Below are 16,021 nucleotides of genomic sequence, written 5' to 3' on the forward strand. Positions count from 1 at the left end.
GCTCGGGCGCGGACAGGACACGGCCGGGGGCGTGGCGGGGCCTTGGGGGCGGGGCCTTGGATAACTGAAGGGACGCTGGCCAGGGCCGGGGGCCGGGGGCCGGCTGGGTCCCGATCTGTTGGCTCCTGCGAACCTGTGTTCGGTGAGGCGTGTGGTCGTGCCCTTTCGTGTCCTCGAGTGGCTTCTGTGACCCTAACGTCTCCTGCAGGCCCGGGTCGGGCCAGCCTGTTCTTGCCGGCTTGGGTCTTGGTCTACTGGGTGGCAGGTTAATCAGCATGAGGGATGAAGGCCAAGGAACTTGGTGTAGACTGGGAAGGCTTCCTGGTGTGACGGCTGTGGTGGTATATAAAGGGTGAGTAATAGTTAACTCTCATAAAAGTTAACTTCCCTGGTGGCTCAGATGGTAAAGAATCCACCTGCTGTGCCAGAAACCTGGGTTCCATCCCTGGGTGGGGAAGATCCCCTGGAGAAGGGCATGGCGATTCTCTCCAGTGTTCTTGCCTGGAGAGTCCCATGGACAGAGGAGCCTGGCGGACCACAGTCCACGGGGAGAAAGTTGGACACGACTGGGCGGCTGAGCACACAGCACAGGGCAGTTAACTGGGGGGCGGACAGCACGCACAGAGGCCTGCGATGGCAGTGTGGCCGCTCACTTGTGCTGTGCCCCCCAGAGTTCACGTGGTGGAGTCCTGACCCTCCCTCCCCGCCCTGGGCCTCAAAAGGGGATGTTACTTAGCGATAGGGCCATAGAGACTCATCAAGTTAGGGTATCTTTAGGGTGGGCCCTAATCCGTTTGACTGTGTCCTCATGAAAAGGGGAGACTGGAGACAGACAAGCACACAGGGAGAAGCACGTGAAGGTGGGGTGTCTGCAGGCTCAGGAGAGTGGCCTGGGACAGACTTCCTCACAGCTCGCAGGGGAACCAGGCTCCGACACTATGATCTCGGACTTCTGGCTTCCAGAACGTCCAGAATTTCTCTTGTTTAAGCTGCCAGGCTTATAGCACTGTCTTTCCGCAGCCACAGGAACAGATACAGGGAGGGGGCCTGACACCGTTCCACCCCTCGGCTGAAGCCAGGGCATCCAGGGGGAGCAGGGTCCTCTGGGTCCCGGTGGGGGACACAAGGGAGGGTTTGAGGTGGGAGGGTTTCACTAGGAGGTTTGTGTTTGTAGGAGACTACTCTGGCTGTCAGAGAATGGGTTGGAAGGGAGCCAGGCAGACGCCACGTGAGGCTGCTGGGAAGGCCTTGGCTGTGGTCGAGATGAGAGCGTCAGCACTGAAGTGAGGGTGCTGGGATCCTCTGCTTCAGAGGTGGGGCAGACTCACTTTCCCGGCTACTCCCCCGCCCAGTTACAACTGAACACCTTGCAGCTAGTTCAGCGGACAACGGGGGAGGATCTGAGCTGGAGAGAAGGGGGCAAACTGACTGGGGACTCCACACTGGAGGAGCAGCTGTGGGGCGACCCAGGGGTTTCTCTTCTGGCCTCTAGTTTCCTGGAACAGGCGCTAGAGGGGGCTGTAACCCAGACCTGCCGGCAGGCCATGGGGGCTGTAGCTTGGCCACTGCCAGAGGACAGATGGCTGCCTCAGCATCTGTTCTCAGTGGCCGGGTGCCTGCGGGGCCTTGAACTGGCAGGAGCCTTTGCAATGCGTGCCCTAGATGACAGCCCACAGAGTCACCAGCAAACTGAAGTTCCCAGTGTGACCCCCCCCACCCAGCGCCAAATGAAGATTACAGAACTGGAAGATACAGTAGCCATAAGAGTGTAATAGACACGGTGACCACTGCCCACTATGGATGGACGTGATAACAAAGTGGGGATGAAGGAGAGAATCAGGAGATTCACAGATAAAGCAGTAGAGTCTGCTCGATCTAAGCAGCAGAGAATAGACTGAAAAAGAAGAGACACACAGCCTCAGTCACCAGAGACCCGGAGCAAGAGGAGGGAGCATGTGGGCTGCAAAGCGCTGCAAGGAATAACGGCCAGAAACTTCCTGAATTTGGCGAAAGACAAACCCATAGACACAACAGACTGACTGAGGCCTATGTAGGCCGGCGTGTAGTGTTCGTCGCTCAGTCGTGTCCGACTCTGTGTCACCGTGGCTGTAGCCCCCCAGGCTCCTCTGTCCATGGACTTCTCCAGGCAGGAATACTGGAGTGGGTAGCTCTTCCCTTCTCCAGGGGATCTTGCCCACCCAGGGATGGAACCCGAGTCTCCTGCATTGGAGGAGGATTCTTTACCATCTGAGCCACCAGGGAAGAGCTAAGCCCTCTAAAAACCCTTATCAAGACACATCGTAATTAAATCTCTGAAAACAAATGACAGAAAAAAAGTGTGAAAACAGAGAGAGATGCTGTTTTGCCTCCAGAGGGACGTGAGTATGAACGAGAGATTTCTTGCTGGAAATCACAGTGGCCAGAAGGAAGTGGCACGTTTTTTAACATCTGATGGTCGCAGCAAACCAGGGTACTCTGTGTGAGAGAAGTGAGAGCAGTGGAGGGAGGATTCTGCACCACACGACGTGGAGGAACATCGGTGCCCCTGGACTGATGACTGCATGCGCACACGGGAGTGTGTAGAGCGCCGCTCACAGACGTCGACAGCGATGCACTCAGCACGCCATCCAGTGGAATTCTGACGGATACCCAGGTACCCCACACTGGCACGAGAGAGGACAAGCGCCACTTGAGCACTGATTATCAGCAGTTACTGCAGATGTGAATGGCGTGTACACACCAGTGAGAAGACACACAGATTCGCAGGAGGAATAAAACCTGTGACCCAACTTGACGTTGTCTGTCACACGCTGAAACTCTCTTCAACTGTGATAACATGGGGAGGCGGAAAGAAAAAGAATGGGAAAAGATCTATCATGTAAACATTCTTTTTGAAAAAGTAGAATGATGACCGTCAGCCAAGGTAGACGTCAGAGCAAGGGGAATTTCCAGGGGAAAAACTGGTCGATTGTATAACAATAAAAGGATCAGCCCAGCAGGCAGGTACATAGCAATCGCAATGTTTACGACCCAAGCAGATCTTTAACATACACAGAGCAAACACTGGTGGAGCTGCAGTGAGAGAGACAAACCCCCCAGTTTCAGGTGGGGCCTCGGCTCCCACTCCTCACCGCTGCTGGGACGACTGGGCATTCGGAAAGGACACAGAACACTGTCGATCGGAGGGATCAGTGGACACTCATGGAGCCCTCCAGCCAATAGGCACGTAGTGCACGCTGTTCACAGTGCCCGGAGACGTGCCGGAGTAGACCGTGTGGATCCTGGGCCATAAAACAGACCTTGACAAACGTGAAGGAAGTGAAGTCAGAGCATAAAAATCAGTAACAGACTCTACATGTGGACGTTAACTCAGTTCTACTCAGAAACAAAGAGGAAGGACTGTTGATACAGGCAGAGACGCGGGTGCACCTCTGAGTGCACTCAGCGGGTGTGATGAGTAAAAGACAGTCACGACGAGACACTGACTGCCTGAGTCCCTGTAAACAGTCCTGAGATGACAGTTGTGGGAGTGGAGGCCCCGGGAGTGGTCTCCGGGGCTGGGGCATGGGCTGGGTGTGACCGCACCAGTGTGGCGAGGGAGCTTCTTATAGTGATGGTGCCTGAGCCTCCTGACTGAGGTGGTGGCTCTGTGAGCGCTCAGGGGAGTCCAGCCTCCTGTCCCGTCCCCAGATGTCCTTCCAGACTGAATAAACAGGGGCAGTAGGACAGAGGGGCCAGTACTTAGACAGACCGTGCCTAGAAAGGCGAGAAAACATGAAACAGGAACAGGAAGCTACATAAGAGAGAGACGTGGATGGCAGAAGCAGAAATGCTCAAATCAGGTGAGTAGACATTTGGAAGAATGTGGAGAAATTAGGACCCTGAGCCTCAGTGGTGGGAATGTAAGCTAGTGCAGCCACCGAGGAACCCTGTGGTTCCTAAAAAAATTAAACAGGATTAGCAAGTGACCTGCCAATTCTACACGCGGGTGCAGAAGGGAAATCGGGGCGGGGGGGCAGGGGACGGAGGGGAGGGGCGGGCTCTCGGGTCTGCCCCCGTTGTTCACAGCGGCCAGAGGGTGAGCCTGGGACGGGTGGGTACACACCACCCGAGGCGTGTGCGTGCGCATCCATGTGGTGAGAGCCGCCTCCACACGGGGCCGTGAATCTGCGTCCCGCTTCCCTGAGGCAGTGAGGCTGGTGCGGTGGCTGGGGTCTGGGCATCCTAGCTGCCAGAGGCTGTCCCGATGCAATAGGCGGCGAAGCCCAGTTGGCAAGTTTGTGGTGGGGTGGCCGCTCAAGGGAGAGGAAGAACGCAAACTTCTCCTTTTTCCCAGTCTGGTCCCTGGCCTCGGCCCGGCTGGATGAGGGAAAACACTTTAAATCAGGTTGCAGTTTTGACCATTTCATAGCACTGGACACTTGAAGTGACTGAGTTGACACTGGGTATGTACCTTGACATGATGGTAGAACTTTGAAATTCTCTACGTTTAAGCCGAAATGTGATGGAACTGCCCCAACTGTATAGGCAGGAGTCGGGAGGGAACCTTCTCCTCCGAATGGATTTTAAAGACCCGGTCAGGGCAGGAAGGAGTGACTTCAGGTCTGTTCCAGGAGCCCCCGTTCAGTGTCCTGGACTGTGTCATTTCACCAGCACAATAAACCGCTGCGAGCCAGCGTGCTTGGTCGGTCTGTTCATTAGCTCCTCCGGCCGGTTCTTGTGGGACGCTCGGGGTCCCGGCGTCCACAGCAGCCCCTCCTCACAAAGCTGAGGGCAGGAAACCTGTGGACGGCGGGGATGAAGAGGAAGGACCTCACCAGGCACAGATGAGGGGGCCAGGGCCTGGGGCACTGGGGACAGGAGACCTTTGCCGCCCGCGGGTGTCCCTGCTTTTGTCCTCTGCAGATGTTGTGGAAGTCACCACAAACGTAGGGCCTCACACTCCTGATCATCTTGCGTCAGTGGGTCAGGAGTCCAGCAGGGCTCGGGTGTGTCCCCTGAAAGCAACCCTGGAGGCCTGGGCTTGTCCTTCCCTGGGGGCCCGCGCCTTGGGTGGCCTGCGCCTCTCGGACCCCTACCCCGAGCTCCAGGACGGGTCCCTCCCCTCAGGCTCCTGCTTGGGCTCCTCTTCTGCACCCGCACAGGCCTGACGGCTCTGCTCTGTGCAGGGGGCTGAGCTTGCCACCATCCCCCCAGCCCCACCAGGAGGGACGTGGCTGGACGAGCTGTAACTGGTAGCCTTGCGGTCACTGGACTGATCACCTGCTTCTTGCTCATCCCAGTGGGTCCCTTTGGTTCCCCGTCAGCAGGTGCTGGCAGCCACGCCCACCTCCACGCCCACAGGCGGGAGACTGGAGGGTCTTCCAGGTGAAGCCCCCGACGGCCCCCACGCTGTTGCTGGTGAGGAAGCAGGACCCACCTAGAAGTCTGCCTGCCAAGCCCAGCTCAGCACCCCCGGGCCGGGGGACGTACTGAGACCTCCCTCGCCTGGGCAGGTACCCACGTCTGTCTCCTTGCCCCTTAGGGCCTAAAGGACAAGATGCGCAGCGTCCACACTCCCTGGGGTGCTCGGCACAGCAGGGGCCAGAGAAGGGGGCAGGTTCAGCAATCAGCCTCCGGCTCGCTTGGCACAGAGCCAGGGCTGCAGGGAGACCCCGGCGGCACCCCCAAGGGCTCAAGCTGGCCTGCAGGTGTGAGGGCCCCAGGCAGGGAGAGTTCCTCACAGAAGCAATGTCCCTGTTGAATCTTGGCAGGTGAACTGGACTTGTCACCACCAGGAGTCTGGGGCGGGGGAGCAGGTGGTTGGAAAATAAGGTGGTTTTGAAGCTGGACCTTTGCAAGACGTGGAGACTCAGGCTCCAGGGCGGGGTGAGGACCCCGAGCTGCGGCACGAGCAGCCCTTCTGTGGGGAAAGCAGGAGGGCTGGAGGGGACACACAGGCCAGCACAGCTTGTGGGGACGTTTACCGACGACATGATCCCCGCCTCACGTCTTCAGGACGCCCAGTCAACCAGGGCTTGTCACTGTCCAGCCCAGCGAGGTAAGGACCTTGACCCAGCTGTGCGTGGCGACACTGGTCCACTCAGCTCCCTGACCCTGCTCCAGGCGGGGCATCCCTGCTGTCCCCACGCGAGGGCACTGGCCACCCGCGGTCTAGTCGGCTTCCCTAATGGGCCCTGTGCTCACCCCCCATCTCACGGGAAGGGGCGTGGGTTGTGTAGTTCAGGGTGGAGGCACCTGGATCAGCTGCGAGGGACCACTGTGCCATCACTGGGAACATGAGCTGGGCTGCCTTGGCGGCTCAGCAGTAGTGCAGGAGATGTGGGCTCTGTGCCCGGGTCAGGAAGATCCCCTGAGGGGCAAGTGGCAGCCCACTCCGTATTCTTGCCTGGAGAATCCCACGGACAGAGGGGCCTGGGGCTACAGCTCATGTGGTCGCAAGAGTCGGACACGATTCAGCCTCTCAACAGCAGCAACAACCAGTCAGTGCCACCCGGTTCTGGACATGGGGAGGCCGGGCCTGGTTTGAGGGCCCCTGGCTCCCTGCCTCAAAGCGGTGAGTGCCTGGATGAATGGGAAGTGTTTCCCTTCCACCCAAGTGACCGGTGAAGGGGGTTGGGGCCCCAGGAGAAATGAGGGGGCTTGCCAGGAGGTTGGACTGCTGGGGCAGGGCTCTTAGGGCAGCCCACCTGCAGGCCCTGGATGTGGGGGCCCCTGAGATAGGCCCCCAAGGGGCCTGGAAGGGTCTGAGGGGAGAGGCTGGTGGGGGCTGCCCCCGTGGTGGCGGGAGCATGGGGCTCATTCAGTCCCAGCTGAGAGGGGCCGGGGAGCAAGGTTCTGGGGGGCCAGGCACCCAGCTGCCTGCCAGCCACTGCACCTGGTCTGCCAGCCGCGGTCCGGGGGCTCTCTGCCCGGGCAAAGCATCCAGCTAAGGGTGTGTGTGTGTGGTGGGGGGGTGCTGGGGTCCAAAGGCCATCCTCAGAGAGGGTCCCCCTCCCGCGGACCATGCGGGGGAGGGCCCCACACAGATCTCGGGAGCACCCAGGAGGCCCTGAGAACAGAAGCCTGCCCTGGAGCGTACGCCTCCCACAGAAGTCTGTCATGTGAAACCTGGCCCCCGGTTTTGTCACCCTCCCCACCAGGCCACCTTCCTCCATCCGTGGGATTCTCCAGGCAAGAATACTGAAGTGGACTGCGTGCCCTCCTCCAGGGGATCTTGCTGACCCAGGGATTGGACCAGCATCTGTTAGATCTCCTGCATTGACAGGAGGGTTCTTTACCACTAGCACCGTCTGGGAAGCCTCCAGGCAAAGGGTGGGGACCCCCAACTGCCTGAAATGACATTTCTGCCACTACCCAGGCAGAACGGGGGCAAAACGTGATGGTGGTGGTGGTGGTTTAGTTGCTAAGTCACGTCCGACTTTTGCGACCCTCTGGCAGGACTCACCCCAGGCCCCTCCACCATGGGATTCTCCAGGCAAGAACACTGGAATGGGTCGCTATTTCCTTCTCCAAAACGAGCTGTTAGGCAACTGGAAAACACAGGCGACTGACTCCCATTGCTGCCAGCCTGGCTGGAGGCTTAGGGGCTGTGCTGGCCTCTGACTTCTGGGACCCCTGGGCTGGGGGAAGAATTTAGAGTGACCCTGTGATGACCCCCCCCCCCCCAATCTGGGTGAAGCTGGTGCCCCTAATCAGGGGCCACCAGTGCAGGCCCTGTGACCCAGAGGTGACACCCAGGTGTGAAGGTTGGGGGGGGGTGCTCACCATCACCCCCAAGGCCCCAGGGGGCTGCCACCAGCCAGATGGGCAAGCTGGGTAATCGAGCCTCCATTGGGGGGGTGAAGGTGTGAGGCAGGCGCGTGGGGGCGGTCGTGGTGGTCCTCCTGGCAGCGCAGCAGCACACTGATATGTGTCGGTCTGTCAAATGTGGGGCTTGTCAGCCTGCATGTCTGGGGTGAGGGTGAGGAGGCGGGACGGGAGGGGGAGCGGGGGCAGGGGTAGTTTGCCCAGGCGGGAGATCTGGGCGGCAGGGAGAGGGGGTTGGGGGTGGGCCGGTAGGAGGGTGGACCGCGCGGCGCGGCGCGGGGGCGGGCGGAAGGCGGCGCCGCTGCAGTGCGGGACCGCTCGCCCGCCGTGCCCGCGTCCCCGCGCAGCCACCTCCGGCCTTGGGCGCCGCGCATCCAGGTACGCGGGGCTGGGGAGGGTCAGCGCTGGAGCCCTCGGCCGTCCGGAGGCACCGGGAAGCGTGGGCCCTGGGGGAGCCCCCGCCTCTTAGCCCGACCCGGGCCATGGTGCCGCGGTGGTCTGAGCGCGGGGACAGGGGGCGCGGGGGCCGGGGTCGCCGAGTTGCGTGCAGCGCGGGCCGGCAGGCCGGGTTCCGAGCTGTCATTGTGACCTGGCCGAGCGCGGGCCGGACGCGCGGCCCTGCCATTGTTCTCCGGGTTCGTCTTCCCGGGAGGCCCGGCTCCTGGCTTCGTTCCTTTCCCGTTTCCCTTCCTTTTGCTGCGGACCGTGTAACCGCGCCCCCCGCCCCCATCATCTCCCCGGGAGCTCGCGGGAGGCCCTCTAGCCAGGAAGGTCCGGGGAGGGGAGGGATGGTCGCACGTGAGACCCCTTACTGGCCGGCTGCGCGCACAGGCCGGCCGCCCCGCTTCCCCGCTTCCCCACCGGCCCTGGCGGGCCCCCACGCGCCCCCGCGAGCATCTGCCTAGAGGTGAGCTTTGCCTCGAGGACGAGGGGCCTCTGGCAGGGCAAACGCCCCGGTCGCCAGGCCGGGTCAGGCCCGGGCGCTTTTGTGGAGGCGCGCGGCCTGCGGACTCGCCTCTCCCGCAGGACGCGCCGCGCGTCGCCATGGCCGCGCCGGGGGCGCAGCAGCTGGACGAAGACGACGGCCTGCGGGCCTGTGAGCTCTACGTGCAGAGGCGCGGCATCCAGCAGGTGCTCAAGGACTGCATCGTGCAGCTTTGCTTGGCCAAGCCCGAGCGCCCCATGCGGTTCCTGCGCGAGCACTTCGAGAGGCTGGAGAAGGTCAGTGGCTGCGGGCCTGGTCCCCGCGGGCGGGGTGTCGGGCGGCGGGCTCCCCCGGCCTCCCTCCCACCCCTACGTGCTCAGCACGCGCCGGAGCCGCGCTCTGCAGCCCCTAGGAGGCCCGGCGGCTTCACGCCCCCACAGGACCCCATCTTCTCTCGCGGCTCAGGCTCTCAGGGGGGCCCCCGGAAGGCTTGGGATCGTTTGGGAAGTGGTGGTTGTGACTGTTGCTTGTGGGGTCACCAGCAGTTCTCAACTCAGGGGCCGTCAGAGATGCGCTCTGCGCTCAGGGTGAAAGCTAACGGGCCACCGAGGAACGCGGTGGAGCTGCAGAGGTCAGCCTGACGAGGGTCCGCAGTCCTGAGACCAGGCGTGCGGGCCCCTCAGACCCGTGGCTGCCCACCCCGCTCCCTCCTGCCTGGATGACCCCCTTCACTCCTCCTGGTTCCTGGTGTGGGCGGGGGCTGGGAGCAGGAGATGGGCAGGAGCCCCAGAGGACCCTCGAGCAGCTTCCCTCACCCCTCATCCCCCCCACCTTCCCCCTCATCCCCTGTCTCTTCCCCCTCATCCCCCACCCCAGGCACTCTCTCTGGGGTCACCCCAGGCTCCTCCCAGGTCCTTGTGTCAGGACCTGTCTGACACTGCCCGCCCCTCCTGGGGACTGAACGGGATCCCAGTTGGGGCCCAGCTCTGTTTTAATCACGTCTGTGTCCCCGAGCCCCGCAGTGTTTTACTTCTGATGGGGGCCCCTGTAGACAGAGAGCCTTAACCCAGAGGAATGGATTTATTTCTTCCCTTTGAAACAACTCGTTAAAGCACATTTTTATGTAATACATGCCTTTTAAAGAAAATTTGGAAAGTTCAGAAGTGGAAAGAAGTAGAAATCACCTGGAGTTCTTCCCACCTGTCCATACCCCCTGCTCATCGTGGTTTTGAAACAAAGTTGGAATCATGTTATGGATGCAATTTTATGTTGTGCATTTATTACACATTCCTCATAGTCCTCACTATAAATGATTGTGTAGTTTGTGTGGAGAAGATTCACCAAAGTTTTCTCAACATTTTCCTCACGATTGGACAGTTGTTTCCAATTAAAAAAAATTTTTTTTTATTTTGGAAAGTAATGTCATATGAACATATTCATACATAGATTTTTTTCTGTTTCTGCATGTAGCATTGTTTAGAGGTGGAATTACTGAAATTCAAGATGGACTTACTGGGTTTCAGAGATCTTGTTGGTGTGGTCAGGGTCTCTCCAAAGGGAGCATCAATTTAAGACCCACCAACAGATGGTGTGGCTGTGGCCACCCACCCTAGCCAGCTTTAGCTGTGCTTGCCTGTGGGCGCAGCGCGCGAGCAGAGTTGCTTAGTTGTGTCTGACTCTTTTTGACCCCACAGACTCTAGCCTGCCAGGCTTCTCTGTCCAAGGGATTCGCCAGGCAAGAATACTGGAGTTGGGTTGCCATGCCCTTCTCCATGGCTTTGGCTTATTTAGTGTGAAAAGCTGTTTTTCAGTTGGTGGCTGAACATGGTCATGTGGCTTTCATCTGTTTTTCTTCGGTTCCTCGCTGTGTAGGAGAGGTGTGGGCGCCCAGAGGGCAGGGGCGGGGGCGTGCTATTTTCCGGCACGTGTGAGGGGGAGAGTCAGGCGCTGACAGTGCCTCTTGACTCGACTTGTTCACTACGACCCCAGCCAGGTGACGTGTCCCATGGGATGTGAGCTCTCAGCAGGATGGAGGCAGGCAGCCTGCTTGGAGGCCAGAGGCAGGGTCCGGCCAGACCTGAGGCCTCAGAATGAGACCTGAGCAGAGGGTCCCAGTGGGAGGGATCCTCTTGCCCCCAGGGGCATCTGCAGTGGCCAGAGACGCTTGGTGTTGTTACACCTCGCGGGAGAGGGGGTGCTTCTGTCCCCTGGGGGGAGTGGATGTGGAATGAGAGGCTCGGGGGGCCTTCCTGGTCCTGCTGGGGGATGGGGGTAGGGTGAGGAGCAAGGCCTGGACCGTGACTCCTAGGACTGGCCTGAGTCCCGAGTGAAGGGGTGCCTCTTGCCAAGAAGGGGGCCGTGGGGAGAGGCAGGGTTGGACAGAAAGATAAGAGAAATGCCTTGGAGGGTCTGAGTCATCAAAGAGGCTGTGGGTCTGGAGCCTGCGGGGGAGAGGCCTGGCGGGCACAGAGGTTTAGGAGGATTGACTGACAGTTCTCGCCTGGAGGGGCAGTTTCCAGCCTGCATTCAACAGGTGAGGACTGAGGTTTGGAGAAGGGTGACCTGAAGGCCTGAAGGTTCCAGGCTCCAGGCTGACTGGGTGGAGTCTCTGAAATTGCCTGCGAGCTTTTACAAGCGGGTACATTTTACTGGGGAGAGTCCCTGGGATTTGCAGTGGGTGCTCAGATGGACCCGAGATCCCCAAACGCGAAGTGCCCTGAGGTGTCCTCAAACCCACGGGCGTCTCACTGCCTGCTGCACCTGTGGACCAGGGTGACCACGGTCGGAGAGGCTCTTGCTGTGGGGCCTGGTCCCGGGCCCCTCTCCGCAGGAGGCCGGCAGGCCAGAAGCCTGGGAAGGGACGAGTTTCTCCCCTTGTGTGGCGAGGGGGAAGCATATGTCCGTGGCCTTGATAAGCGCGGAGGCTGCAGCTGCCCACACAGGCCGGTGGGGATGGCCTGGCTCCTGGGGTGCTGCCCTGGCTGGGGTGCGGTGCCCGGCGCCCAGGCCTCAGTGAGGGAGCCGGCGAGGAGGCGGGTTTGTTCTCAGGTGGAAGCTTGAGGGGGCAGAATAGTCTATATCCCCTCGCAAAGCACAGCCTTGGAGCCGCTCTGGGATTTGGTGGGTTTAAATGGAGCAGGAGCGATGGTGGAGTCGCACCCGTGTGCCACCCCTACGTTTCCCCCAGGAGTTTCCTTGCTTGCAGGACGCGCTTACACACAGATGTGGATAATCGTGTATGTGTGCATTTTTTGTTAGATATTTCTTTTTTATTCAAACTTATCATTTATTTATTTCCGGCTGTGCCGAGTCTTTGTTTTGTGTGTAGGCTTCCTGCGGGGGCGGCGGGCAGGCTGCCCTCTAGCGCGGTGCGCTGGGTCCGGGGCGTCTCTGGCAGCGTGGCTGTGCAGGCCTCAGTGGCTGGCGCGCTGGCGTCATCACCCCGCAGCACATAGACTCTTTCCGGGTCAGGGATCGAACTCACATCCCCCGCACCGGCAGGAGGACCCCTCAGCACCGGCCACCACGGAAGCCCTGATGTTTTTCTTCCTAATAGCATTTTTTATTGTAAAACATACATGACATAGAATTCAGCATTCTGGCCGCTTTTCAGCGTGCATCTCAGTGGCCTTAGGGGCACTCCTGTGGCCCTGTGTCCACATGAGCAGCGTTTCCGTGGCTTCTCGTGGCTGTTCCGTTTTTCCATCCTGTGGATGTGTCGTAGTTCTACTTTCTTTCCATCATTTTGTGTTTGATGGCTTTCAGTTTTTTTTTTTTTCCTCCAGAAAGCACCTTTATGCCGAGGAGATGATTTCAGAGAAATAAGCGGGTTTGTAGCAGGCTTATCAGGAAGGACTCGGGGCTGAGCGTCTGCATGTGTCCCTGCTGCCCGTCTGCTCCCGGAGGGCCGGGTCAGCCCGTGGTCAGGCTGCACCCTCTCCCGCGCCCTCGCTGATGCTGCTCTGCGCTGCCTTGTGGCCCTGCGCCTCGTCCGGCGGCCCTGTCTCCTGATCCTGGGGCGGTGGTGGCTTCCCTCTGGTCCGTTGGTCAAACGCCTGCTGACCCAGGCTCGCTCTGTGCCTTTGATGAGACCGCAGTCACGCTGGGTCTCCCTTGTGATGGGCGGGCAGGGCTTCGGGAGAGCCGGCGGTGGCTTCCATGGAGGTGCACCCTGTCGGGGCACAGAAGGCTGCTCCTGAGACGAGGGCCGTGGTCTGTGCTGGGCGTCCAAGGCGTCTGGTGACTCTGTGTGGAGGGTCACCCTGTGTTTGCTGGTGGCCGGTGCTGCCTGTGGCGGACAGAGGTGTCCATCCGCTGGTCTGGCGTTGACCTCCTCTTGGAAGGGCCATCCACCCCCTGGCACATCGATAGTCTAGGCCCTCCCTTGCAGGGGGCCACCGGGGAAGCCAAGGTGGGGGGTGCGTCCACGTGCAGCCCGGGGGCCGACAGTGGGCTGCATCCGGTTGGGGGCGGCCGGGGCTGTTGTGGGGCAGCACGCTCTCCGTTCTGCAGGGCGGGGGCGGGGGCTGTGTGTGCATGGGGACCAGAGGCAGCTGGGAGTCTCTGTGCCTCCCTGCGATGTTTGATGTGAACCTGTGACTGCTTAAAAAAGACAAACTCTCTGAAATTAAAAAGAAAAAGTGGGGCCCTCATATCTTTGGCCCTAATGATTTCTCCCCTGCTCTGCTAAGACGTCCACTTAGCTGCGTGGAGGGGTTCGGGAGAGGCAGACGTCAGCGGGCTGAGAAGATGGAATAAAGAGGGTGTGGAGACCAGTTAGAGGTGGGGGAGAGGGGCTGGGCCGGGTCTCCAGGCTTATGGGTGGGCGTGGGAGGGTCCTGGGCCCTGTTAGCACTGGACAGCTGGCCCCAAGGTCTGGGGGAAGGCGGTGGAGACAGTGGGCTTTGGGGGAAGCTGAGGTTGGGGTGTAGGTGTGTCTGGCAGCACAGTGGGTAGCCATGTGCCCGGGCTGAGACGGGCCTCAGAGCACCAGTGGATCAAGGGAGTGACCAGCAGCCCTGCTCCATTATTACTGACCAGCGCCCACAGTTCACCTGAAGCTTCCCTCATGGTGCACATTCTCTGGGTTTAGACAAGCACGTGGAGTGTCTCCATCATCACAGCGTCATGCAGAGTCGCCGCGGCCCTAAAAACCCCTGTGCTCCACCTGTTCACCACTCCCTCCCCCAAGCCTGGCGGCCGGTCCTTTCCCGGCCTCCGCGGTTTCCGGAAGGTCACAGCACGTAGTTGTTTCAGACTGGCTTCTTTCCCTTAGTGATTCGCACCGAAGCGTTCTCTGGGTCCTCTCATGACTTAATAGCTCATTTCTTTTTATTATCTAATGATATTCTGTTGTCGGGATGAACCCCAGTTTATTTATTCATCACCGGCTGAATGACTGGCTGTTTCCAAGTTTTAGCAATTGGGACGAAAGCTGCTATAAACGTCTCTGTGTGGGATTTTATGTGATGTAGGTTTATCTCGTTTGATAAACACCAGGAGTGCAGTTGCCGTGTTGCATGGAGACAGACACCAGAGTGTCTTCCAGAGCGGCTGCCCCGTTTTGCATCCAGGCATTTTGCGGCCATGGGTGAGGGTTCCTGTCGTCTGTGTCCTGGATTCTGGTCATCCCCGCAGGCCTGCAGGTAGCTCATTGTTGCTTTAGTTTGTGTTTCTCAGATGACACGTGAGGAGAAGCAGCTTTCCCATGCTTGGTTGCCATCTGCAGATCTTCCTTACGAGGAAAATCTGTTCAGATCTTTGGCCTGTTTTCCATTCAGGTTTGTTATCTTACTGTTGAGTTTTAAGAGCTTCCTAGGTGGCGCTAGTGGTAAAGAACTGGCCAGCCAATGCCAGAGTCTTCTCTGGGTCGGGAAGATCCCCTGGGGGAGGAAATGGCAACCCACTCCAGTCTTCTTGCCTGGAGAATCCCACGGACAGAGGAGCCTGGTGGGCTGCAGTCCATGGGGTCACAAAGAGTTGGACACGACTGAAGCGACTTGGCACGCACACACAGAGCTTTTTGTACATTTTGCACACGAATCCTGTCTTAGATATATCTGTTTTGCAGATATTTTCTCCTAGTCCATGTCTTGTCTTTTCATTCTCTTGATTATATACAATTTTTTTTCTTTGGCCTCGCATGTGACTTGCAGGATCTTAGCCCCCCGACCAGGGGCAGAGTCCAGGCTCCGCTGTGAAAGCACACAGCCCTAACCTCTGCACCACCATGGAATTCCCTGGCTGTGCGTAATTCTGAATCCTGCTTTTCGGTGTCTTAAACCAAACTTTACACAGTTACTAAATTTATTAAAAGTATGATTTAAAGGTGCAGTGTATTTTATTATATAGATATCTCTAACTTGATTTAAGCAATCTCTTATTGTTGTTGGTTGAAGTAAAAAATTTTTAAGCCCTGCAAGGACATTCTGCTACAGATACCTTGTTGACGCCTCTCACTGTTTCCTTAGGATGTGTTTTAAGACAGAATTATGAAGCTCAGAAGTACCCACTGATAATAAAGCCACTTCTCCTAAAAGGTTTCACTCGTTCATTCATTCATCCCGCCAGTTTTTATTGAACACCTCCACGTGCCGGCACTGTCCCAGGTGCCGAGGACGTGCTGGTGAGCCCCCTGGGAAGCCCCCTGGGAAGCAATGACTCCATGCGGGCGTGTGCCACCGCGGGCCGTGACTCAGGGAGCACACGGTGCCTGCCTCATTGTCACTGAGCTTGGTTTCCTTTTCCCGTCTCTGTCTCCTGAGATCACGATCGGGTTACATCAGAGACCCTACCCTAGCAAGATGTGTGTGAATCAGAACTTTAGAGTTTGAGAATGAAGTACCCAGTGTGACTTGTTATCTCAAGGGATGCCAGGACGGGTTTGTCTTTTTCTCACTCAGAAACCAAATTCTTTTACTGCAATCCAATCAAGTTACAAATTATTAATAAAAAGCCAGAAAAAAGAGAAGGAGCCAGAAGCCTCTACGTATGTTTGGAAATCAGTAACGAGCTTTTGTCTGTGCATCAGCAGAAGAAGACTGTCGTGGTAAAAAGTTATGAGATATTTAGGTTGAGCACCAGTAGCAGCATTACGTATCAAAGCTGTGAGACTAGCAACATTGGTGCCTAGAGGGGAATGTGTGGCCTCATTAGGAAACAAGATAAATAAAAATAAGATGAGAAATTAACGAGCTGTGTGTTTTAGTTTCCTCGGGTGCCATAGCAAATTGACAAGAAAGTGGGCAGCTTAGAACAGGTATTTATTACCTCAGTTGTGCAACCCAG

The 16,021-nt window shown here is 58.4% G+C and overlaps 1 protein-coding gene across 2 annotated transcripts in view; it reads left to right on the top strand.

Moving 5' to 3' along the window:
* The first annotated feature begins 8,025 nt into the window (after positions 1 to 8,025).
* The window catches only part of PRKAR1B (protein kinase cAMP-dependent type I regulatory subunit beta), a 68,823-nt gene continuing 60,827 nt past the window's right edge, over positions 8,026 to 16,021 (top strand). Inside the window, exons 1-2 of one of the 2 annotated variants that reach the window (XM_043915504.1) lie at positions 8,026 to 8,187; positions 8,836 to 9,030. In XM_043915504.1, coding sequence (XP_043771439.1) covers positions 8,854 to 9,030 — 177 coding nt within the window. In that variant the 5' untranslated portion in view covers positions 8,026 to 8,187; positions 8,836 to 8,853. The remainder of the gene's footprint in view (positions 8,188 to 8,835; positions 9,031 to 16,021) is intronic. The other variant, XM_043915503.1, reaches the window with a different exon arrangement.

This window comes from Cervus elaphus, chromosome 10, assembly GCF_910594005.1.
Source record: "Cervus elaphus chromosome 10, mCerEla1.1, whole genome shotgun sequence".
NCBI classification, from domain to species: Eukaryota; Metazoa; Chordata; class Mammalia; order Artiodactyla; family Cervidae; genus Cervus; species Cervus elaphus.